The following is a 23,955-nucleotide window of genomic DNA, read 5'->3' on the forward strand; positions in this document are numbered from 1 at the left end:
ATACGTTTAAAAACATGCAAGCTTTAAAAATAAAACTGTGACCTAGTCAAAGAGTAAACATTAGGGAAAAATAAAAACCTATTTTAGGAGATGGAAGCAGAGAAGAAGCAGCAAAAATAATCAAAATAAATCTTATTACTGTAAATAGGAGGGTGTAAATCAGCAGCTCCCATCACTGACAGTTCCGAGACGCTGAGGACCTGGCTCAACAATGAAAAAGGAGGGAAGTGAAAAAAACATTGAGTGGGAAATAAAGCAAAGATGAGAAATCCACCTATTTGCACATGTGATAGATTATCCATAAACAACAAGATCATCCTTCTGACCAGACAAAAGAAATCAATGGCATAGTGTTTAAACCAGATTTAAAAATATACTGAGTGTCTGTCATTCTGCGTACCTGAGCAGCAGTGTAACCTTTATTTTTTCAGGTAGCCTTTTAATGTAGGGTTGCTCAGGGGGTGTTGCAGTCACTGTGTTGAGAATAAAACAGCGTAAAAAGGGATCAGAAGCTTTTACCAAGATGGACCTTTGGAAATTTGTCCCCTGTGAGGAACAGATAGGGGTTGCTCATCTGTTTTGTCACTTATACGTGCTTCTTCTTTGCCCATAGGTTGCCCGGTCACTATGAACAATGGCCCAGCTATACTACAAAAAGGTAAACTATTCACCGTACAGAGATCGGATCCCATTACAGATCGTGCGAGCGGAGGCAGAGCTCTCAGTGGAAGAGAAGGCCTACCTCAGCGCTGTGGAGAAGGGGGACTATGCCAGCGTGAAACATGCCTTGCAAGAGGCAGAGATCTACTACAACATCAACATTAACTGTATGGATCCTCTTGGTCGCAGTGCCCTTTTAATAGCCATAGAGAATGAAAATCTGGAGATCATGGAGTTGCTTTTGAGCCACAGTGTGTATGTGGGAGATGCTCTGCTGTATGCAATACGGAAAGAGGTGGTGGGAGCTGTGGAGCTGCTGCTGAATTACAGGAAGCCGAGCGGTGAAAAACAGGTTAGTCAAGTGTTCCAGTTCAGTTCTAAGCTATTATCCTGCGTTAGGAAAGTGGTGCTGCACAGAGAGGTGCAGAGTCATAAAACAAAATCCTTAATGCAGGTCCATTGCTTTAAATGCCCAGAGTAGACGTGGGCAGTCTGTTGGGATGATAACTTTCCAGTCTGAGCAAACATGTTCTGCCTGACTTAAACACTCAGCATTTTCAATTTCACTCAGTGTTCTTTTCAGTCTTACAGGGTTTGTGAACGTGCTGATTTATAGGTTGATTTATAGACGCGCACTTTGTAAAGGAATTTGGGGCTGTCTGAAGTTATATTACAATCTATAAATATGAACTATTGCCATGCTGTTGTACTGATATTAAGTGGAATTACTTTTCATAAGTAAATCCTGAAAACACACAAGCTTATAAATAACTGTAAGCAAGCAAGCAGTCTGCTAGGTTTCAGTACTTAGCCATAGTACCGACATATCATCTTGGTCTCCATCTCCAGGGAGCTCTAGTTCAGAAATGCTGAGGCAGTGCATAACATTGCAGCATGAGCTAAGCTGCTATATATCTGAGCAATGAACAAATATGACTTGTAGGAAGGCTGCTTAGCTACAATGCCATCAGTAAATTACATAAGAATATTTGTGAAAAACCACAAAGTCTGAATCCTGTCACTTGCTGTGTCACATATCACACTGTCCCTAACTTTTCTTTTTTTTTTCTTTTTTGCTTCTTTTCATTTGCTGCCAATTTTTGTTTATCTAGCTGCCAATAACTAGAATAGTTTATATACAGTACTGACCACTGACAATTTTTGCATGTTCACTGCTTAGAAAGGAACATTCAAAACTTGGATAATCCTTATACATCAAGCCTTGTTTTGAAGTCTACTTGAACATATCCCTTTGTGTGAAAGAAGAAAATTGTTAATACTAGTCAATCGTAGAAGAAAATGTTTTCAATGGATAGACTCCTTAGTACATAGTTTTTCGAGAGTAATTTTATGTAGCCAAAGCAAACAATAAGGATCAACCTGCACAACATTCAGGAGTGCTCATCTTAATATTTAGAGACAGCAGCATTCTGCATGCTGTAGCCATGTGAGTCTAAGGTGTGGTTTAAGCACTAGAGAGATGAAGCATCTCTTCTATCAGACCTAAAAATTGAAATGTTAGTACTAGGTTTTAGTCTGACAAAATATAAGTAGCAAAATACGGACCATATATGGAGAAGGAGCCATTTTTGTCTTGGTCTTCTAGAAAGTTTGACCATCCTATAGGCCAACAGGACAAAGTAGAATAGAAGAAAAGGTTTTTTTCAGTAGCATGAGGAACTGCCAGTAATTATTGCAGGTTTCTCCTGAAATGTCATGGAAAGCAAGTGATGGGATTCATGTGGATTTCTGTAAGATCTCTTGTAATACCAAAACTCGTGTCCACTCAGATTCACAGCCTTGCTGGCTTAATTGGACAGAGACAGAGGTCCATGAAATAAGGTTGATTTATTGCAGCTGAAATTCAGCTCCAGTGTCTCTAGTTCAGGGATACATTTCCTAGTAGGTCTGTTTCATTTTTCTTTATCTCTGTGCCAGTGTGCAGCTATCCTTCTGTAGCTAGATTTGTGTCTGCTGTGAAGTTTACAACTTGAAGGAGAACATGTGTGTGGGAGAAGAGATGCAGTGCCAGTTTCAGCTTTATTTACAAGGTTTGTTACAAGACCAGATTTCATCAGTTCGTTTTAGACTAGTACTGGCTTGATGCAAGATCCTATATACAAACTAGGATTAACTTCCCTGGCTGTGGTTCAGGCTCTTCTGTAGACTGCAGGAAGTGTTTGCTGGTAGAGGGCTGCAGGACTGGACTTCCATTTTGGCACTTTCACTGATTGTTCAAGCAGTGATGGTCGTTAACATTTATTTTATGTATAATGATAGGACGTTAAATAGAAAGAAGGGCTTAGTTAAGCAAAGTTGGGACAAAGTTGGTTAGCTTGTCAAATCACAAAGCAAATATAGGAGGGGTTTCTGAACATAAGTTCCTGATGCTAATTCCACAGCAGTATCGATATACATTCAGTAATTATCTTTGCTCTGCCCTTCTCAGCAAGTCCTTTGGGAATCCCATACCTAATTGCTTTCACAAAAAGCACCTGATAAATCCGAGTAGCACAGCTTTGTCCTAATCAGCTACTTATATGTTCTACAACATATAGAAAACCTGCTTTTTTGGTTGAGTAGTAACAAAAATTCACACTTCATGGAACAGTTCTGTCTGGCTGAGAAATTTGTAAGGTAGTGTCACAGCACTTCTTCTATAGAAGGTTTAGTATAATCTGTTCATTAAATGTACTCAAGGTTCAGTTTGCCTGAACGAACCTGTGTGAAGGCAGCTCCTTGACTCACGTGTAGCAGCCTGTTTGCAATTAGGGGCTGTCTCTTTCTTTGCTGCACTCCGGGCAAAGGTGCAGAAGAAGCATCTTCTGATTGCTCTCTCTTAAATGTACAATACGTCGCCTTCATTCCTCTGGGGCTGGGGAAAGCTGATAGTTCCCATTTTCCTGCTGTCTGCCTCTGAGAGGTTATTATTTGACTCTATACCAAAGTCTTGTTTCTCTAACTGCCAGGCATGAAGAGCTGTTCCTATTTGCGTCTGTTCACGTCAGCTCAGTTAATTGTTGTCTTTGCATCTCAAAAGCAGCTGAGTAGCATCATTCAGCATAATCCATTTTATGGGCGTATATCTTTGCTCATTCCCACAACCTTATCATCGTACCACAATCCTGACCAATAATGTTACAGTTTGCATTATGCCAGCCTCTTGTGGGGTTACAGTGGTTCTATCTAGTTAGCAAAAGATACTCCCCAAACAAGGCAGAAACCCAGGGCCCCTTACGACTTGACCTGCAAAGCAGTTTCACTCAGCAGCCACAGAGTCTCTAAAAGGTGATGTGTCCTGGGTGCTTCATACCCGTCTCTTGCGAGCTGCCCAAGGGGAAGAGCTCTGCTTTTCCCCTGTATGATGACCTTTTCAGGGAGCAGAAGTAAAAAAACTTTCAAATATAAGAAGTGACCTTTGTTTTGTTCCTTATGTAAGAGAATCAGGGTGTCATTCACAATGTAAGGGACAGGGAGAACTGGATGAAGAGATTGGGTGGCAGAGATGCTTGTGTCCTGTTACTAAGTGAACGCAGGCAGTCATTATTCTGCAAACCTTTGCTAGACTGCTGTTTAAGCTCCATTTACTGAAAATACCGTGACAATGGCAGGGGTAAGTCATAGCCAGTAACTATAACAACACGCTTCTCCCACACCGCAGCCGTGCGTGTAAGGGGTGTCTCAGGAGGGGAAGAAATTACTCTGTTTACACGTGGAGCGTATGAGAGCTAGGAGCATGAACCACCTCTCTCTACAGGCTGCTACAAAGCACATGATAGATGAGTGTGCTGAACAGTGATATGTTCAAGTAGATGTATTTCCTTTTGGGTTTACCTCCAAGCAAGGTTCACGGGCTATTTTAAGAACTTAACATTTCTCCTCAAATCTGTTCTGCCTGGTCCTTACAGCCACGGTTTTGTGTACTGCTCTGTGAGTCTCTTGATAAAGCTGGGGAGAAGGCTTCACCAGTTACAGCCAGAATAACTTTATGGCTAATAAAGTTACAGCTGTTTTGAAAGATACTGTCACCTATGGGAGGTTTTGGGTTCAGTGAGAGAGTCGTCATGGTGCAAGCATCTTACTTTTGCTACTATGGGAAGACCATAGAGGTGTGCTGGTGTGCTTCACTCCCAGAGTAAAGCCTGGGCTTTAAAGGACCCATGCACTTCTTCAGATGAGAGCTAACCTCCCCTCAAATATGCCACACCACGCTCTGAGGTGCACTTTCACTTTTTTTTCCCCTGTCAGTGTGCAAGTGTGGTCCAGAGTGCGATGGAAGCTGCCTGCGTGCAGGGCACGTGGTGCTGCAGGCTGCGAAAGCTCTGCCCACCCACCGCAGCGTAGGTGGGAGCTTTGCTGACCTCAGCGGGACGTCTGGACCTGGCACAGCACTGAGACCTGAATTCTCAGGGAAATAAAGGAAAATTCAATTATCTACTCAAAATAGATTAAGTAACAAAAGAGCTTTTCTAGTGTTGTGATTTTTACAAGTTCACTTGTTATTTCCAAATGTTATGTAATTTACTCCAATTAATCTTCCGAGCTCTTTTTTTTAAACCATAGTTTGCTTTGGCCAGTCACTTTGTGTTACTGATTGGTCACTTAAATCATAGGATAGTTTGTTTTTCCCCAAACAGATGACAGACATTTGGAAAGAAAGCAGCGTATTCATGAATATTAAGGGGAACAACAAAACAAACTAATATTCATGGCACCTGGAGGGTATGCAAGTATTTTCCTGCGGAGATTTGTAGTCAGTGAATATGTATTCTCCAGGAAATCAAAGTGAGCCTAATCTGGTGCTTTGATAGTTATTGTTTGCTTTTCAGGACAGTGAAGAGGCTGATACTGTACTCCATAGTGGCAGAAGAGTAGTATACGTGTACTGCAGACTGCTTGGCATGGCTATCCATACACAGGTCTTCCACACGATGTGTGTCATGTTATTTAAATAACTAAGAGGACAAACCACTGAATAATCATCAGAAAGAGTGGGGCTAGGTTAGAAATAGTAAAAATCAGCACACACAGATGCAGCATTGACTTTAGCCCAGGCTTATTGAATCAGGTGGCTCATCTCATTTGGGGTAGAAATGTTAAACTGCAAAGTTGTCTGTGCACAGGACAGGTCCAATACATAGAATGGCAAAACAAGACTTTTTGTACTATTCTATAAGTACACATCAAAACCAGAGATCTGGCTGGGGTCCTATGGGGTTGGAATTAACAGGGAACTTGAAATTACTTCTTTCATTTTTTTGATTCAGTACTAGCGTAGGAGCAAGGGAATGTATATATGAAGCCTGTTGAACAAATTCTCTTTTCCAGTAGAATCTTCTGTCTCCCAACCTATTCAGTCTTTGAGTTTTGGCATTTTTTTCCCTAGAAGTTGTATCAGAAATTTTTTTTACTATACAAATATCAATACAGCGGGTTAAGTTTTCAGCCAGGCTGGAGCCTGCAGCTAAACTGCACCAGCAAAGAGGAGGAAATGTATGTCTGAAAATTCACATTTTCCTACATATTGGATTCACTTTCAATTTATCATTAGTAATAGTTGTATTACCAGACATTTTGAAGCCCACTGAAATCAGTATAAATTTTCCCTTTGACTCCAGAGGAGGTCTTCAGGGGCATTTTCTTAAGAGCCTCTTGTGTGAATTCTGTGAAGTGGTCCCAGTTCGCCACTAAACGCACGTCACCACTCGCAGGGTAGCGCTCTCAGTTTGCACAGATCTCGCAGCATTTTTTGCCTTGTTACAGTGGGTAGGTTTGCAGCACACCAGACGCGGTCTGTGCTGACTGCTGAGCCCTTCTTCCGTTCTTTAAGAAGCTGTAATCAGTCATTTGAATTACTACACGTTCATGGTGTAGCCATAAGCACCTTTACGGGTAGCTGTTTTCTTCACAACAATCAGAGCTGACATCAAATGTTTACATAAGGATGATACTAGCATCTCTCTGGTATCTGCCGAAATTAGCAATTTGCTCATGGCAGATGGCTCCAAATTAATCTGCTTCACAGATGGAACTACAAATGCAATTCCTCAATAATGAGAATAACAAGAAAAGGGATCTCGATATTTATGACTGTGATTCAGTTTGTTTCGACAGTCCAAAGGCCTTCTGAATCAATGAGATCTCAACAGATACCTGCCCATATGTCTTCCAAACGAAGGAGCTTTACAGAAATAAACCCTGGAAGAATATGGTTGCGAAGAGGAAATTATAGAGAAAAAAGGCAAGTTTTCAGCAGATACCTGCTGGTGGAAGGTTGCTGCACTTGATAGTATTAGCGAACTTAAAATTTGACCTCAAAAATCCCCTTTCAGATGAGCTGATGAGTGCAAATCTACTTTAATCTTCCTGTAAATATCATAGATCAACAGCCTAGAGACAATCTTTTGTGAACCAGAAATTACATGTTGCATTTAACCATTTTATTCTTGCCCAAATCCAGTAACTTTCTTGATACAATGTGGTTTAGCTTAATTTTCCTACTCACATAGGGTTCTTTGTCCTATATGCAGTGTCCAGTGCAAAGTTAATCTCTTACCACCAACAGCCCTTGATTTCTGCAGGCTTGCTGATACTTGCTACATGTAGAAGCTTATTGCTAGCATTGTCAGCCTGTGCTGTCACTGACAGGACTTTTTAAGTCAAAGGAAACGGATCATTTCTCAGGTACCTCATGACATAAAAGCTAGATTCTGCAGGTAATTAGAAAGAGAAGAGTTTTAGAAGCAGCTGGTGTTCCTTATGCCCTGGCTGAAGTGGTTACTGTGGATCTGTCTCACCTGCAGGCAAAGTGCACAGAGGTACCCTGCAGCAGGACCAGGGGATCTGGGGTTTGTAGCTGTGAGAAATGTTATCCTGTGCCCTTCAGTAAAAGGTTTATGTTTCTGTTAGAGGTGAAGGAGAGAATTGTGGACTTCCGAGCTAAAATTGCTAAGCCTTGCAGCACTTGCTCCTAACCTATAAGCTGAGGATGGATGGTGGGGAGATCGCTCACATACAGGCTGAACAAACAAATCTTGCTTACGTGGTGATAATAGATATTCCGGGTGCATGCACTGTCTTTTTCTGGAACATCACAGACAAGGCCGGTGCCCGCAAACGTGGAGCATTACAAAGGTGTGAAGTACAACAAAGTGATGCAAGTTTGCAAGCCAAAGTGCAAGGTGATCTCTGTAGCCCTTCTGCAGTGTTAACCATTGCATACCAGCAGTCTTTGTGTTCTTCCTTGAGTTTAAAAAGTTCAGCTAATTCAGGAGGGTGTCGCTGAAACCTGGGCATCTGTATCAAGGAAGTCTATAGGCATGACCTGTTCTCATTGAGTTCTTGCTATTGAGCACTGTAATAGAGAGGGTAACAGGCTGATTGGTATGACTCAGTACAGATACTGTGCCCTTTGGTATGACTCAAACCAGCCATTTCCATGTTAATATGAGAGGTCCAAAGTGAAAAGGGAAGGCTGAACCTGGTTGGATACACTCTGAGAAAGAGCAGGTTCTGAAGAATGGAAGCAGTTGAGAAAAACTGGCCGCAAGTTCTCAGTATGAAAATATTTGAAAGGCACAATAAGGAAGAAAGATTGTGTCTGAAAACAGAAAACTAGCTGTTACTGCTCCAAAGCCTAATGGCTCTGCTAGCATCCAAGCTTTTCATTATTTGTATTGATGCAGTAATAATTCACAGCTATAGTTAACATGCCTTTGACATTGGCGGCTGCCTTCAAAATGAATTCCATCTAATTAAACTAAACATCAGAGAAATCAAAGACCACTTCAGTTAATGATTACATTTTACTGGGAATTTCTTTCCTCTCTCCCCACTGCCTTCCTCCCCAAATAATCTTAAATCTAGGAGAAGGAGGTGTGAGGCAAAACGAAGAACTTGGGTGATACATCACATAGACCTAATGAGTAGCATTGGGGTTAGGGCTCGCAGGCTGCAGTGCCAGCTACCAGACAACTGACAGTGGCAAATAAGTCACTGGCTCCTTCTTCTGGGCCAACATAAAATCTGTTATTAGTTCCTAGGAGAGCTGGTGGGGTCAGGCCAAGAACTGCATCACAGCGTGCACAAACACGTGCTTGTAATTTAACATACAGACAGGTGGAGGAGTCGTGAGTGCGCTGTTATATGAGATGCTTCCCAGGGAATTATTGTTATTAATTTGTGGGAGTGATCTTAGCACTTGCCTGTGTTCAGCACACCGTACGGTGTATTTTCAGTCAGGAGCAATGGGTGCATGGGATTCAGCTGGGTGGACTGCCTGTAACAAACTATTTGTAGGGAAAAAAATCCTGTTTGTGTTCCTGCGCAAGTAAACTTTTGGTCTCTTTATAGATCTGTTGATTAAGGTGTTAAGTTTCAAAAAAACATATTTCATTACCTACCCAGCATCCATGAATGTGCCTAGTTCACTCGCCACCCTTTGCTCATAAGCCCCAATTACAGCATTAGCTGCTCCCTTACATCAGCCCCCTGACATCACACAACACGTTTTTGCCTCTGGTCTGTATGCCTCCTGAAAGCCAGAAGGGCCTTTTGACATGGCTGTCTAGATTCACTGATACAAATATGCAGGAGAGTCTGCCTGGTGCAAGAGTTGCAGCACATTTTGAAGCTGGTGAAGGGTCTGGAGCACAGGCCTTACGAGGAGCGGCTGAGGGAACTGGGGTTGTTTAGCCTGGAGAAGAGGAGGCTGAGGGGAGACCTTATCGCTCTCTACAACTACCTGGAAGGAGGTTGTAGTGAGGTGGGTGTTGGTCTCTTCTCCCAAGTAGTTAGCAATAGGACAAGAGGAAATGGGCCCAAGCTGTGCCAGGGGAGGTTTAGATTGGATATTAGGAAAAATTTCTTCACGGAAAGGGTAGTCAAGAATTGGAACAGGCTGCCCAGAGAGGTGGCGGAGTCACCATCCCTGGAAGCGTTCAAAAAACAGGTAGACGTGGCACTTTGGGACATGGTTTAGTCTAGTCTACCCTTGATTGGTTTAGTGTGGACTTGGTAAAGTTAGGTTAATGGTTGGACTGGATGATCTTAAAGGTCTTTTCCAACCTAGACGATTCTATGATTCTATGATTTTCCAAGGAAAACTTCCTTGTATGGGGAAACTGAACCTAACAAATTACAGGCTCCTCTGAAACAAAGCTCTGGAATCTATAAAGAACTGCAGGATGGTTTAATAGGAGTCCCCTAGTCCTTACCTGGCTGTTGAATAGAGCTGTGCTTGGGTTTGCAAAGTAGAACGGCACCTTCATGGCTGGTTTATCCCTGTGATGGGCAGTCTTTTGGTGGCAACAAAGCAGGGAGTGGGAATCAAAAAGGCATTGACCGAGAACAATATTCTCCCTGCTCTCCGCATTGTTACAGCAAGGAAATGCTGTAATGCAAGGTCTGCGCTCTGCCATTGCCTTGGGGGAACAGGTTGGAAAATCGCTCAAGCCTGCAAGAGGCTCAGGGTCGTGTGCATCGTTGGTACTTAATTCACGGCAGCACGAGAGGGCTTGTATGCTCCGCTTAAATACTCTTCAGGCAGACAGATGATGAGTTAGAGGCAGTCTCTGAAACATGAGGAGCATATCATTAGCTAGATGTTTTGGACTACCTAGCATTAGAAATAACAAAGGAAGTCACTGCCTAAGTGGTAATAAAGGAAGATCACAACCACACAGATTTTATTCTCGTGTGAGACTCTGCTACCTGTCTGGATTGTCATTTATTTGCTGTCGCAAACTCTGGGGTCTTTTCAGAAGCCACGGTGTCTTCTTGGTTAGTATAGTAACAATGCAAAAAGCACAGCCTAATAGTCAAAATGGGGAGAAACGCAGCCTCCTGCTTTGTGAGCATCGAGATGTGTTTTGTGCAACATCATACAGCGCTGGCCTGGCACCAGATGCAGTCACTCACTTGTCTCTGTGATGTTGTCTTATGATTGAATCTGCTTCTTTTCTTTTTTTTTTTAAAGGAATGTGGCTGAATAGGAACACAACCCCACTTCTCCCAAGCAACAAGCACTCCCTTTTCAAGCCCTGTTAGCAACATTACCTCACCTAAACTTAATGAAACATCTCTCATCCGCACACAGTAATACACTACAGGAAATAGGGACATTTTATGTACGAAGATGACATAAAAGGCTATAGATAGCATGATTATTAGCCTATATTAGCACATCTTGTCCTTGTTACCACTAAGAATAGAAAATACAGAGACGAGAGAAAATGAATTAAAAAGCTGGACAGCTCTTCCCTCCCAGAATAAACCCTGGAAAATATTAGAAAAAGAGTAGCCATAATAAAACAAAGATTACCTTGAAGACAGAGCCTGCAAATTTCCAGCTAACTGTGGAGTGTCTTTGTATCAGCATGCTTGGGGTCAGGGGAAATCTTACCCATAAAATGAAAAAATATCTAAGGTGCAGCGATGTTCCAAGGCCTTTAGTGTTGTTAAGAAATTTCTAGGACTGGATTAAGTAAGCTCTTCGACAAAATTCATTTCCAAACTTAAAAACAACATTAAAAATTGTTAGGGTTTAGTCTTTATTTTTTTACCCAAACCAGCTGCTCCTATCACAGAGTGACTCTTAAAATGGTAATGAAGAAAGGTGAAAAAATGAACAAACAGCATTTTATGTCTCCAAATGGGGAAAAAAACCCAGCTTCAGGCATATATGCCTATCCAAACTTCAGCAGACAATTCCATTTACTCTCATGTCAGCGATACTAGACTTACACCTGAGTTGGTATTAGAGGGTCTCAGGAAACAGCTCTAGCAAGCAGCCAGGGAACCTCTGCGTTTTGGCAAGGCTTTGGTAGAACCATAACATGCTGTGAGCCAGCTTCTGATGTCACTTATGCCACTTTTTCTCTAGCACCTTCATTAATGTCTAGATTTGTAACAGTCCTTAACTTTTGTCCCTTGTTTGTTTTAACTGGACAAGTGTCATTATTCAGCTAGACCCAGGCTACATAAACGTATGATAAAACCAAGATTCATTTGATAGTTGGTCATATCATAGAGATAACGTGACATAACATGTAAGTGGTGACTACGATGAACTTCTCGACCATTCTTACACAGATGAGAAGTCATAACCAGGAGAGGGTGCAATTGCTCATGGCACAACACTGGTGTTACTTCTCTAAACAAGGGTAGGCACTCGCTAGCCCCTCTTCTGCTGGATTCAGTAGTTCTTAGCTGGAGCAAGACACAGGAATTCAGGGCAAAGCAGACCTCAGTACTGCACTTCATTTAAATACAAGAGGTTCAAACACAATCTAACTCTTTAACAGCGTCCCTCTGTGACTTGGAGAATAAACTCCACACTGACTGCACTCTTTCTTCATTTCATCATTAAGTGCCTCATCTTATTTCCTCCACCCACATCAGAAAGGGAGAGTGGCTTAGAGGAGAGAGTGCTCTGTCTGGAGTAAGTTGCCATAGGCCATTTAAATGCATATTTGTAAAATCCTTTCCTTCTGAAGGCTTCTCTCTGGATTCCTCTTTTTTAATCCCCAACAAAAGAGAAGTTATTATGTAGTGTCAACCACAAGTGGTGACATCTTTTGACAATCTTTCTGGCTGTGCTGCATTTTCTAAACACATGGCTGAACAGAACAAACTGATGCAGTTCTGCTGCTGTTAAATGTACTAGGTTTCAGTTTAGCTCTGAAAACTAATCACTTGTTCTTCCTCCATTTTTAACCACATGGATAAGAGCCAAATTAAAACGTGAAGAATCTAGAGCAGATATATCTGGGTTAACATATTTTGCTTTTGTTTGTTTGTTGCACAAATCTAATTTTTCACATTTTTCAGTAGTAATGCATTATATCATGCCATTTTTTATTCAAAGATACCTATCTCAGTGTTAACATGTACCATCTAGTAACCTTGTATCAGCATTTGGCTTGCTGCAAGGCGCTAAAAGGTACTAATTTTCTCTGTTCTGCAGTATCAGTCTGAAGGGCAGAGACTTTATTTGGCTTTACAGGCACGTAAGCACTGTGCAGATTTTAGACCAGAAGGAGCCTTTTCTTCAGCTGGATATTCTGGGACAGCTGTATTGAAATCGCTGGAATACTTCAATAGCAACAGCAGAGCTTGCCCAAAACTACATCTACAGCCATGTGTGCTTTATGCCAGAGTTACGAACTTGTTCATAACCGGTACAAAAGCCCTTAAAGTACATTACTTTTTTGTTATCAGTTTGTGGTGTTCATTATATTTCATTAACCACATTACATAATTTCTTTGAATGAATTGCTCTTTAGAGAATACCCAACCTCCCTATTAATATAGATACTGTCACACTCTGATACAAGACGTCTCTCAAGGCATCTCTGATTAAGAAATTCAGTTACTGAAAGCAGCATCACTGCATCGCCTAAAACGAATGCTTAAATTTATAGAAGCATGTAACATTTCTCCAGAGTCCCACATAAGGAAACAAATGCCCGTGGGGTTCTGTCAATGAAAGAATTTGTTTATGGGTTTAGGCAAGGAGCAGGATTCAACTGGCCATGCCAGTCACAATATGTATTTTTTTTAAGACCCTTTTGCTGGCAACATGGCTGATCTGCAGTCTAGCAACACTGACTCCATCTCTCATTCTCTGTTTATAGAGCTGCAGCTAGAAGTACCACAGGACTGCAATTCTGAACAAAATCGCAGTTGCTGCTAAAGCTCCTTTGACCGCTGAGCCTTGCGCTAAATTGATGTAGTACAAAATCTTCTTTTTCGAATGACAGAAATTGGCTGTGCCTGTTACCGTGCTTGTGGATGACATATGCACTTCCCCCATAGGGCTGCATGCAGAAAAACAAACTAGAAATAGGAAATTCTTGCTCAATAAGTTACCCAAGTTTCCATTTCTATAAGTGTTACATTTGAAGTTTTCCAGTGAGGTTGCATGAGTTTATTTTGTTTAGTAAAAAATTGTTTTGGCAATTGGAAAATCTTTTATAACATACAGTTGTATCAAAAAGTTATGCAAGCTGAAAATAATGCAGATTAATATATTTACAGTTTGGCATAGTTATACTTACAATTTATTACACCGGTCCAGGTGAGGTGCTAGTTTATGGAATGAAGATGGCTTGAAAATGTGGCAATTCCACCTGTAACAGGTAAAAGTATTATTAGTTATTTTCAAACAAAAGTGGTGGCATTCTCAATGCCAGACAGGGTGCATATTTAGACTGCCTCTGACCCAAGAAGCTTACAATTAGAGATTAACAAAACTAAGAAAGTAAAGGATTTTGTGGTTAGGCTTTGCTTTACTTTCTAGATATTCTCTTTTCAGTTCAGGTCTGAAGCACTGAAGTTATCTGGGGAGATAACTTCTGGTATCTGGTAAGATAACTTCTGGTGTCTGGTAGGGTTACCTGACCATAATCAGGAGGACTGTTGATACAGAGGGGCAGAAAAGCATAAGATGCAGAGACAGAAACAGAAAACCACCCCCAATGTCATTAGGCAGAGCCAGGCTCTTTCATCAGAGTTCAAGATTTTGCACTTGACTGGCAAGTTCCTTTGCTGCAGAACAGCTTCTTTTCACCTAGTTGTCCTTTTTTATATGCATAGATAGATGACAGATGCTGTAGAAACACTAAAGCTTGCTTTGAAATCTTCCAGTGTTTAAACCTGGATATTACCTTCCATAAAAGGCAAAAGATGCATTCATGTTAGTCGTTTAGTTTGGTTGAGGAGCATGCTTTTGAGGTGTATGTGCTTAACCTCCCCATTTACTGCTCTTTGGCTCACATTGCTGAGCAGCCCCAGAGCCCTTGAGCTGGATTGCTTTTACACAACGCTAAAACAGAGGATGTGCTCCAGGGGCCCTCAGATACCAGCCTAGATTCAGTCCAAAGTAAAACTCCTAAAAGACCTACAACAAGGCCATCGGGTCTTCAGTGCCAGGTGTTTCTTGCTCGGTAGTTCTGCATCTCTTACGCTGTACTAGTTACTAACATAAGCAGAGATTCCTGCTCTTCCTATCCAGAGCTTCTTTCCAGCAGTGCACTATTTACTGGAAAACTTGTTTTTCTGTTCAGAGGAGAGCTTAGCTCTACTGAACAGTGCTTTTATGTGAGCTAATCCTCCATTTTCTTCTCCTCTAATGAATTAAGCTTATTTCTCCCACTGCCTTTTTAAACAAAGGAGATTTTTCACTCACTGCAGTATTGTTCACAGAAGCAATGGTACAGTGGTAAGCAGCCTACCTTTAAGAGGATTAAGTCTAGAAAGATAGTAACAAGCATTCAATCACTTGTTGTTAATGGTGGCGTTAATTTCTTAAGCAAACATTACCAAGATGAAATACAGGCAAGGACATGCTCCTGTACAAGTAGTGACAATAAGGTTCTGAAGGATGCAGCTTAACAGCTTGTGTCAGGTGATGAGGTTAATGGAAAAGAATTAGTTATTCAGGTCACTTAACGAAAATAACCTTGGAAGAGCTTGGCAGAGCCCTTGGGGTAGAATAATTTATTCTTCTTCTGCTTCCATCACTGTAAGTTAACCCAAGACATAGAAGAAGCTGATCTAAACATGAGCTCAACCTGTCAGAGTAGTGCAGGAGGAACATCAGCAATTACAATGTGTTGTCGTAATCTCTGCTGCCCCTCCAGTGATGATAACGTAGAATACAGCCTTCAGAGCAAAGGCTTGCTTTGCATAGCCCCATCTTTAAAACAAGACAGTTTGTTTGTTAAGATGCTGGTTCTCAAAACACTGTGCAAGAAGACAACAAAAATACTCACCACAAAACATGCAATTTTTAACCAATACATCACCTTTGGATCAGCCAGGCATAGAAAAGAGAGAGGCCACAGCAGCCATCATTCGCACTATTCCTTTTCTGTGTTTCGGTGGTTTGTTTTGCTGCTCAGCTATAATCAGAAATAGGCTTCAGCTCCTGTGATTTGAGGCCTTAGACTGATCTGCTCCCAGACCCCAGGGAGCCTCTATGTCTCTGCACCACCATTTTGCTTCTTATCCCTTAATTAAACGTGCTGCACGCCGCCCAGGAAAACGTGCCTTCCACACAGCGGCTGCCTGAGACCTAACAAAGCAGTGCTCCATTTTTGGGGTGAGGGCTTGTGATACGAGCCAGAATGAGGGATGGGAGATCACTTGATAGATACCCCTGATTTGATCCCAAACCTTGGCACCACCATTTTGAGCGCCCTAGATCCAGATTTGGAAAACCTCAGGAGTAGAGAGAAGCAGACAAGATTAGCGCTATCCCCACCTGTAACATTACTACCTTGTCTGCAAGTGCCCAATTCATATTCTGAGCAACATGAATACCTCATCTGTGTAAAGCTGAAAATCCTTTTCACAGCCCTGGGTGCAATAACTTCCATATAGAAAAACAAGATTAAACTTGACAGTAATAGGAGTGATAGAGGGGGAAAGTGTTCTTCCTTTGAGGCAGAGGCTGTGAATACAGCAGCCAGTGACTGACTGAAAAAGGAGGGAAAGAAAGATAAATGCAGTTATTCAACCATCAGGGCTTATAAAGAAATGCTCCCAAGAGAGAGAAAAAAGAAAAACCTATACCTTTCTCTTGACATATAACAAACTACCTAAACAACCTAAGCAAAGGAAAGTCAAAGAACTTACAAAGAGAGCTGCTTTCAGTTGTTTATTACTAGATATCTTAAAATACATTTATCTAGCCTCACTAAGAGACACCAAGCCCTCCATGACCCACAGAAAATCCTCACTACCATTCCCTCTTCTTCCCCATGAGCCGTATTTATAGGCTCCCTCCTGGCTGCCCCTGTGTCGTGGTTTAACCCCAGCCGGCAGCTCAGCCCCACACCGCCGCTCGCTCACTCCCGCCGGTGGGATAGGGGAGAGAATCGGAAGGGTTAGAGTGAGAAAACTCGTGGGTTGAGATAAAGACAGTTTAACAGGTAAAGCAAAAGCCACGCACGCAAGCAAAGCAAACCAAGGATTCATTCCCTCCTTCCCACGGGCAGGCAGGTGCTCAGCCATCCCAGGAGAGCAGGGCTCCATCCCGCGTCACGGTGCCTTGGGCAGCCAAACGCCATCGCTCCGAATGTCCCCCCCTTCCTCCTCCTCCCCCCAGCTCCGTGTGCTGAGCATGGCCCATAGGGTGTGGGCTCTGCCTTGGGCAGCTGGGCTCAGCTGTCCCGGCCGGGTCCCCTCCCAGCTCCTTGTGCCCCCCGGGCTGCTCGGGGCTGGGGTGGGGTGAGAGGCAGCCACGGCCTTGGCTGGGTGTCAGCGCTGCTCAGCAGGAACCAAACATCCCTGGGTTACCAGCACTGCTTCCAGCACACAGCCAAACCATGGCCCCGTACCAGCTACTATGAAGAAAATTAACTCTATCCCAGCCAAACCCAGCACACTCTGTAGGGACCAGCCTTGTTAGCAAAGCCTCTCTACACCTTTGTGTCCGTAGGCTGCCAGAGATTTAACTGTGTGGATGTGCCACATCCAGGGTAGGAGACTTGTATGATTCCCAAAAATATCTCTAGCCACCCAGTGAGCCCTACTCCAGTAAATGGCCCTGCATCTCAGTGTGCTGCCAACCTTTGGGAGAGCGTTGTGTGTCATGAACAGGCTCTGTCCAGCTGTTGGCTGGGCTACGTGGAGGTTTAGCAATCAACTACGGCCCAGGAGTCTTTAGCTCTTTAGTGCTATAGAGGCACTTAGCTCCCAGGGAACTCGGATTCAGTGGTTAGGGGTATACTGTCTCACAACCAGTCTTAGGTATCTCCTACAGAAGGATTTCTAACTGGTTACTTCATGCTACTTTATCGCTGCTTTACTTTGGGATTTTTACAGACTGAGTAATGTTTCCTGTCATTAGGACTCTTTGACAATAGTTTCTCTGAAACGCCTTTGACATTTGCAAGGGGAAGCAGGCCTACTGTTCACCAAAACCAGCAATCACCCCCTGAGCAGCAGGATGCCAACTGCCGGGGCAAGAGTGGTGGGCACACGAAGTACAGTATGCTTGAGTAATGATTAACACACAACAAAGAGAGCTGCCTGTGCTGCAAATGGAAACACACTGCGTGCTTGGGATGTAAGAGCATTTTGGTCTAATTTTGCACTCTGCATATAGTAATAAGACACAACAGGGTGTGCATTAAGCTCATCTTTTGAGAAGTGCAACAGTAGCCGAATAATGCACACCCCGGAGTGTCTTATTTGTAGTGGACTATGGCTCATTAATTTTACATTTAAATTTTTTCAAACCCCTCAAAAAAAGAAAAACAAATCTATTCTGAGGGCAGTTATGTAATGTATCCTTCCACTGAAAAGTATTTTCAAATAAAAACAGTTGGGAAAAGGTGAAGAAGAGCTTTGCTCAACTGCAGGCCAGTGTTTGGTTTGGTTTGTGTAGGGTCTGCTACGAGCAGGTTCTTGGCTTGCTGATGCGGATATATAACGCAAATAATGATAGTTATGGAAATCTATTCAGCGTTCACTCTTTTCTAGACTTTCCTTTCTTTTTGTGTAATTACCTGGGCCTTTTGTCTTCCCTTTTTCCTACAAAAGTCCACCTTTTGGTATATGAACCAATACCCATTTCAGAACAGGTTCACACAGAAAGCATTCAGATGGGGATGTGACCGACTTTTACACCAGACTGGGAACTGAATGGTCACAGGTTCCTGTTCGGGAGACAGACAGGCATGATTTGGGGGAAGATGGTTTTGCCAGAATAGCCGTGTGTGTGTGTGAGTGTGCATGGATATAATAGGATTTAAAGAACAGAGGGTGTTATAAAAACTCTGTTATGTTATGACATCACTTCAAAAGTATGAAGGAGGGACATCTGATTTCTGCTGTTCCACAGGAAATATGACTGTATGGTTTATCCCTTTATATAGGTTCCAACCTTGATGATGGACACCCAGTTTTCAGAATTCACTCCAGATATCACCCCAATAATGCTGGCGGCTCATACCAACAACTATGAAATCATCAAACTGCTTGTCCAAAGACGGGTAACAATTCCACGCCCACACCAGATCAGATGCAACTGTGTGGAATGTGTCTCTAGTTCGGAGGTGGACAGCCTGAGGCACTCCAGGTCAAGGCTGAACATCTACAAAGCCTTAGCCAGCCCTTCGTTGATTGCCTTATCAAGTGAGGACCCCATCTTGACGGCCTTCCGACTGGGCTGGGAGCTGAAGGAGCTCAGCAAAGTGGAAAATGAGTTCAAGGCTGAATATGAAGAGCTTTCACAGCAGTGCAAGCGTTTTGCTAAGGACCTTTTGGATCAAGCACGGAGTTCCCGAGAATTGGAGATCATTCTCAATCACAGAGATGATCAAAGCGAAGAGCTGGATCCCCAAAAATGTCATGATTTGGCAAAGCTAAAGGTAGCAATAAAGTATCACCAGAAAGAGGTAAGAGTCATCTAAATGTGAAGGTGTGTGAAGGCTTCATGTATTGGGTAAAATGATTCCTTTCTCTAGTCTCCATGGGTTTGTTCAGGGTTGCTGGCTGAGAGCCAGCAGGCGTGCGTTTGGTGAGTGGAGAACCATGTGCAAGTGGCTTAGTCACAAACCAGGAGCTTCAGTGCACCTTGGTGACGGCATGAATCTGATGACAGTTGAGGGCAACAGGACTGGGACTTGCTGCAGTGCTTGCTTGCACGTTATGGCTTCTACAGCACTGCCACTTTCAAAGTTTCTTGAATCCCATTTCATTGTAACCCATCCCCCTGCAAAGAACAACCTTCAGAGATTTCCAGGTTTGTTAGCTTTGAAAGTTTTTCCCAGTAGCTGCTCTTATACAGGCACCAAAAGCTAGAAGGGGTTGCCTAGCTCGTGAAGGTCTTGACTGCAGGAAATAATATAATATACAATTCACTTCCTCCAGCTACCAAACACTTCCTAGCACCCATTCAACACTAACTCATAAGGGCCAGAGAAACAACAGCAGCAAAAGAGAGCAGGAGAGATCAAGAGCACTCTCACTGTCCCAGGTCTCCATGTTACCAGCAATTTTGTTAGGTGAAAATGCGCATGTGATGCTAGGAAGTGGATCACGTCATGCAAATACTTCTTCGCACCTGAGACACCTCAGGTTGATTCTTGCTCCTTGATTTATCTGTGTTTTAGGAACTGAGAAGCAATTCCCAGAAATTCAAACTCCTTCCCATAGTACCAGAAAGGAAAGACAGGGCACAGAGCCTTTCAGAAGCCCTGCAAATCCAGAGATTTATAAGGTGACTCAATAAAGGCCACAAACCCAAGGAGAATGCTGACAACAGTTTCATTAGTTGGCTCTGGATTTTCTTTCTCTTTCCAAACCTGGACAGAATTTAGTAGATGATCTATTACTGTTGGCCAGTGATGTTCCAGGTTATCTGAAGGAAGAATTTAGCTTGCTTGGTTGAGGAACTGAATTGCAATGGCTATTACATTCTTCTGTGTCCAGAGGGTGACAGAAGTGACGGAAAAGCCTGCCACATTACTCTTTTCACTGTCATCCCCACAGTTGATGCTTTGTTTTATGCATTGACCCAGATGAGGACAACCTGATATGATACATTCCACCTCCCTTAATGGCTGCTCATGTCATCTGAGGTACAATAGTCAAGAAGTGAAAGATGCAGATTTTCCTTTCTTCCCTTTGGTTTGTTACACCTCCTGAGTACCAGCCACTTGATGCAACAAGCTGGAGCTGAAGCCTCAAGCTTTCTGGGATCTAGCATGTGGTCACTTACTGCTCTTACTGGGCTACTCCAGTGAAGTGTCAGCAAGGCTCACTGGCTTCATGTCAGGTTGTGTTTTTCACTCTAGCTGACAGGGTTAGGTAACACTATAAGTGCTTTAGGGACACGAACAAGCAGTGAAGATTTAGTTTGGAGAAGGGTAACACAGGTCAAATGTTCCTTGAATCTAAGAAGGGCCAGAAACTCTGCTTCTGGTTTTTTCACTGGTCTGATAGCCACAGACGCTGTACCCACGTACACCCTTCAGCAGCCAGGGTACCACTGGCACTGCTGTGTGTAGATCACTGCTGATTTCCATCTCTTGTCACAGTTCAGGCTCACTATTGACATCCAAGCATAAATCGGCGGCTACCCTTATCTTGCGTTCACATTAAGAAACTGCAAGTCTGAAGGAGCTCACTGTATTTGAAATGTAGTGCTGAGCAGTCCTGAAGCTCTTTTATTTTAAAGTAACAAATTTTTAATCTTTGCTTGCTTGCTTGAAAATTTTTCTCTCTTTTTTGGGGGCTTATTTGACTGAATTCCAAGCGTATGGACAAATTCCATGTTTTGTGACATATTCATGACAATTCCAGCATATAAATGATAGCAAATACGCTCTGTGTTGCCAGCTAAAGTCAGTCCTATTTCCAGGTAGAATACTGGTGGGCAGGGACAGAATGAATGAGTTTGGGAAAACAGCACTACTGAATCCCCTCATCCTACCTGGTTATTCACAAATACCTGATGCATCCTGCTGGACGGTGTTTGTATGCAACAAAATATTGCAGTGGTTTTCTTATCATGATAATTAGTCCAATACAAAACACCAAGCAAGATAAAAACGTCGTTGCCAACTTCTGAAAAAAATGTGTAGGAACATTTGTCAGGGAGACACTGAGAAATGCCTTTTAATCATGACTGAAGAGATCAGACTGAGAGAATTTTTGTGGGGGGCAGGAAGGAAAATAGAAACAAGTTTGGTTTTGTGAAAGACAGTTCTGTGGAGAGAAACAGCAGACTTTTTAAAAGTAGATCTTCTTGTTCTGCTGAAGCTTTTTATGTCTTAACATTATATGGGATTGGATTGGATGGAGAAGCTTTTTATATCTTAATGTTGACAAAGTTACAAATCAAATCTCTAGTAGCCTAAGATGAAAATCCAAAGTGGGCCTCAGTTATTTTCTGGGGTTGTAAATTGTTACCACAGTTGTTATATTCAGCATAAAGAATGTGTAATCTCACACTGATTTTGGACTAATTGCTAGACAAATTTCCTGCCGCTTTTTTCTTTTTGAGTGAAATAAACCTCAAAATTTCCCCCAAAATATGAAATGATTCCATTTCAGCTTAATCGGGCAGATATGTTCAAGATTCTTTCTAGCAAAATTGTTTAGAGGAAATAGGTAAAGAGATCATTGCCTTTGGATGGAGGGGCAGTAGTGTGTGTTTTGTGTAGTGAGTAGGTCTTAAAGTTACTTTTTCTTTGTACCAGCATAAGTGATCTGGGAATTCAAGAGTACTCTGCACCAGACACATTATTCAGTGTTCTTCTCTCCAAGGCATTTCAGATGAACCCACCGTGCCTTCCCCCCACCCCACCATTACACTCCCATACTGAAGAGTAGGTGCTGGTTTGTTCCAGGTACGGAAAAATAACAACATTCAGATTTCTAGTGCAGGTTCATGATCTCCGGCAGTGAACATACAGGACTGAAAAATATCCTGATGAGAAAAGCTAGACATCTATGGGCAGTTCTTGTTCCAAACTGGGCCCTTGGAGGAAAGCTTTTTAAAGCTAGTTAGGCTGCTAAACATGCAGGTAAGTAGGCAGTAAGTTTTTAAACAGAGTATAATCTCGTTAAGTGCCTAAATCCTGTAGGAGATTAGACACTTACCTTGCTGAGGCATTTTGAAATTCCACTGTGGAATTAGCTGCATCTTTTGGCACCTAGCTACTGGAGAAAAATCTGATCTTGTACATTAAGTTTTAACAAACAATTAGCAATCAGCCCTGCCACAGACACAAATTGCTGTTCCCTGTGCTGCATCCAGTAAACATACTCATGGTACACACAACTTCATCTTTCGATCTGGCCTGAGTGCCTCAGTCTTCACAGTGAGCAACCTGGACGAGGGCTGGATTAGCGAGGGAAACCACTTCAGTTCAGTCCTACCTTGTCGTGGTTTAACCCCAGCCGGCAGCTCAGCCCCACACCACTGCTTGCTCACTCCTACCCGGTGGGATAGGGGAGAGAATCGGAAGAGTAATTAGGTTAGGGTTACGGTTGGGGTAATTGTAGTGTATTTTATGGTAGTAAATGTTAAAACCATACTGTGCAACGTTCACAAGCTCTGTCTCCATCTCATCTGAAGTGTAGAATGGTTGTGTCCTCAGTTTCCAAATACAAAAGGGCCTTGATCATTTCTTCAGAAGATAGGAAAGGATTTAATAGTCGTGATCGCTGTTTGCATGGCAGTCACAAAATATTACAAAAAAATGAGGACAGCTCTAGTACACTGCAAAACATGATTCTATGATTCTGTGATGAGTTAGATCCAGCACAGACATGTCAGTTTTCTCAGTCCACTTTCAAAAGAAGTTATTTTCATAGGATCATGGGAACTCATGGTCTAAGAGACAAGTAGGCTTTTCATAAATGCTCTGTAGTATATGGCATTTGTCTTCATATTATTACTTTTCAAATTCTTTTCTTCATGTCTATTTTTGGAAGGAGAAAGGTGCTGAAGACTTAATAAGAAAAGGCACAGCTCAGCTGTTGGGGGTCAATCTTCACTTTGCTGTTCTGGCATCAAATTAGCTGTTCATTTGTTAATTTGTTTGCATTTCTAAGAAAAGATGGGGAAAAGTAATCTCTTAGGATCTTGCCAGTCACGTAAAGCACAGTTGTATGTACAGTGTAGCATCGCTGTATTGGAGAATCAGAGGATAGGCTGAATGCAAATATAATTTTTGTGTACTTTGGTTTTTTACATTGCCAAAATAATGTAAAGTAACCATAATGTAGCAGTGAATTGGGTCTAAAAGGGCAGATTTCTCCTTGTGTATACCATTCTGCTAAGCCACAAGAATAGCAATATACATTCAGCCTAGTCCTGCTTTCCTGCTCTCCATCAGAGGTTGTTCACATCTTCAAAATGAAGTGCAACATCACAGTAGTGGGATTTTAGTGCTTTGCATTTTTCTGGTACTGATAGTTGCAGATATGCAGGTTTAGTTTATATGTCTGTAAGAAACACAATGCAAGGCACTCAGAAAAAAATGTATTTTGCCTATGACTATATTGCTTAGCACTTTCACTGGTGCATGAAATTCCTTCTCAGAAACCTTAACCTTAGCCTCTCTTGCTCACTGTACTCTCAATCAATGACAGGAAAGGAGAGAAGTAGAATTGTTTGCTTTTCTAATTTAAAAACAGGGCTCTTTGCTGTTTTCTCTTCAGGATGAAGCTTCAAAAGTTTTAGTTCTTTTTTTCCAAGACATTTACATAGACAAGTGCCTCCTGAGATGCAGTACTGGAGTGAATAAATAATCATTCCTGCCATGCCACATA

At 42.3% G+C, this 23,955-nt stretch overlaps 1 protein-coding gene across 1 annotated transcript in view; it reads left to right on the plus strand.

Annotated features, from left to right (window-relative positions):
- Positions 1–634: 634 nt before the first annotated feature.
- The window catches only part of TRPC5 (transient receptor potential cation channel subfamily C member 5), a 67,894-nt gene continuing 44,573 nt past the window's right edge, over positions 635–23,955 (plus strand). Inside the window, exons 1-2 of the mRNA XM_009484407.1 lie at positions 635–1,012; positions 18,546–19,067. Of these exons, the coding sequence (XP_009482682.1) occupies positions 635–1,012; positions 18,546–19,067 (900 nt within the window). The remainder of the gene's footprint in view (positions 1,013–18,545; positions 19,068–23,955) is intronic.

The sequence above is a fragment of the Pelecanus crispus genome, chromosome 13 (assembly GCF_030463565.1).
Source record: "Pelecanus crispus isolate bPelCri1 chromosome 13, bPelCri1.pri, whole genome shotgun sequence".
In the NCBI taxonomy this organism is placed as follows: domain Eukaryota; kingdom Metazoa; phylum Chordata; class Aves; order Pelecaniformes; family Pelecanidae; genus Pelecanus; species Pelecanus crispus.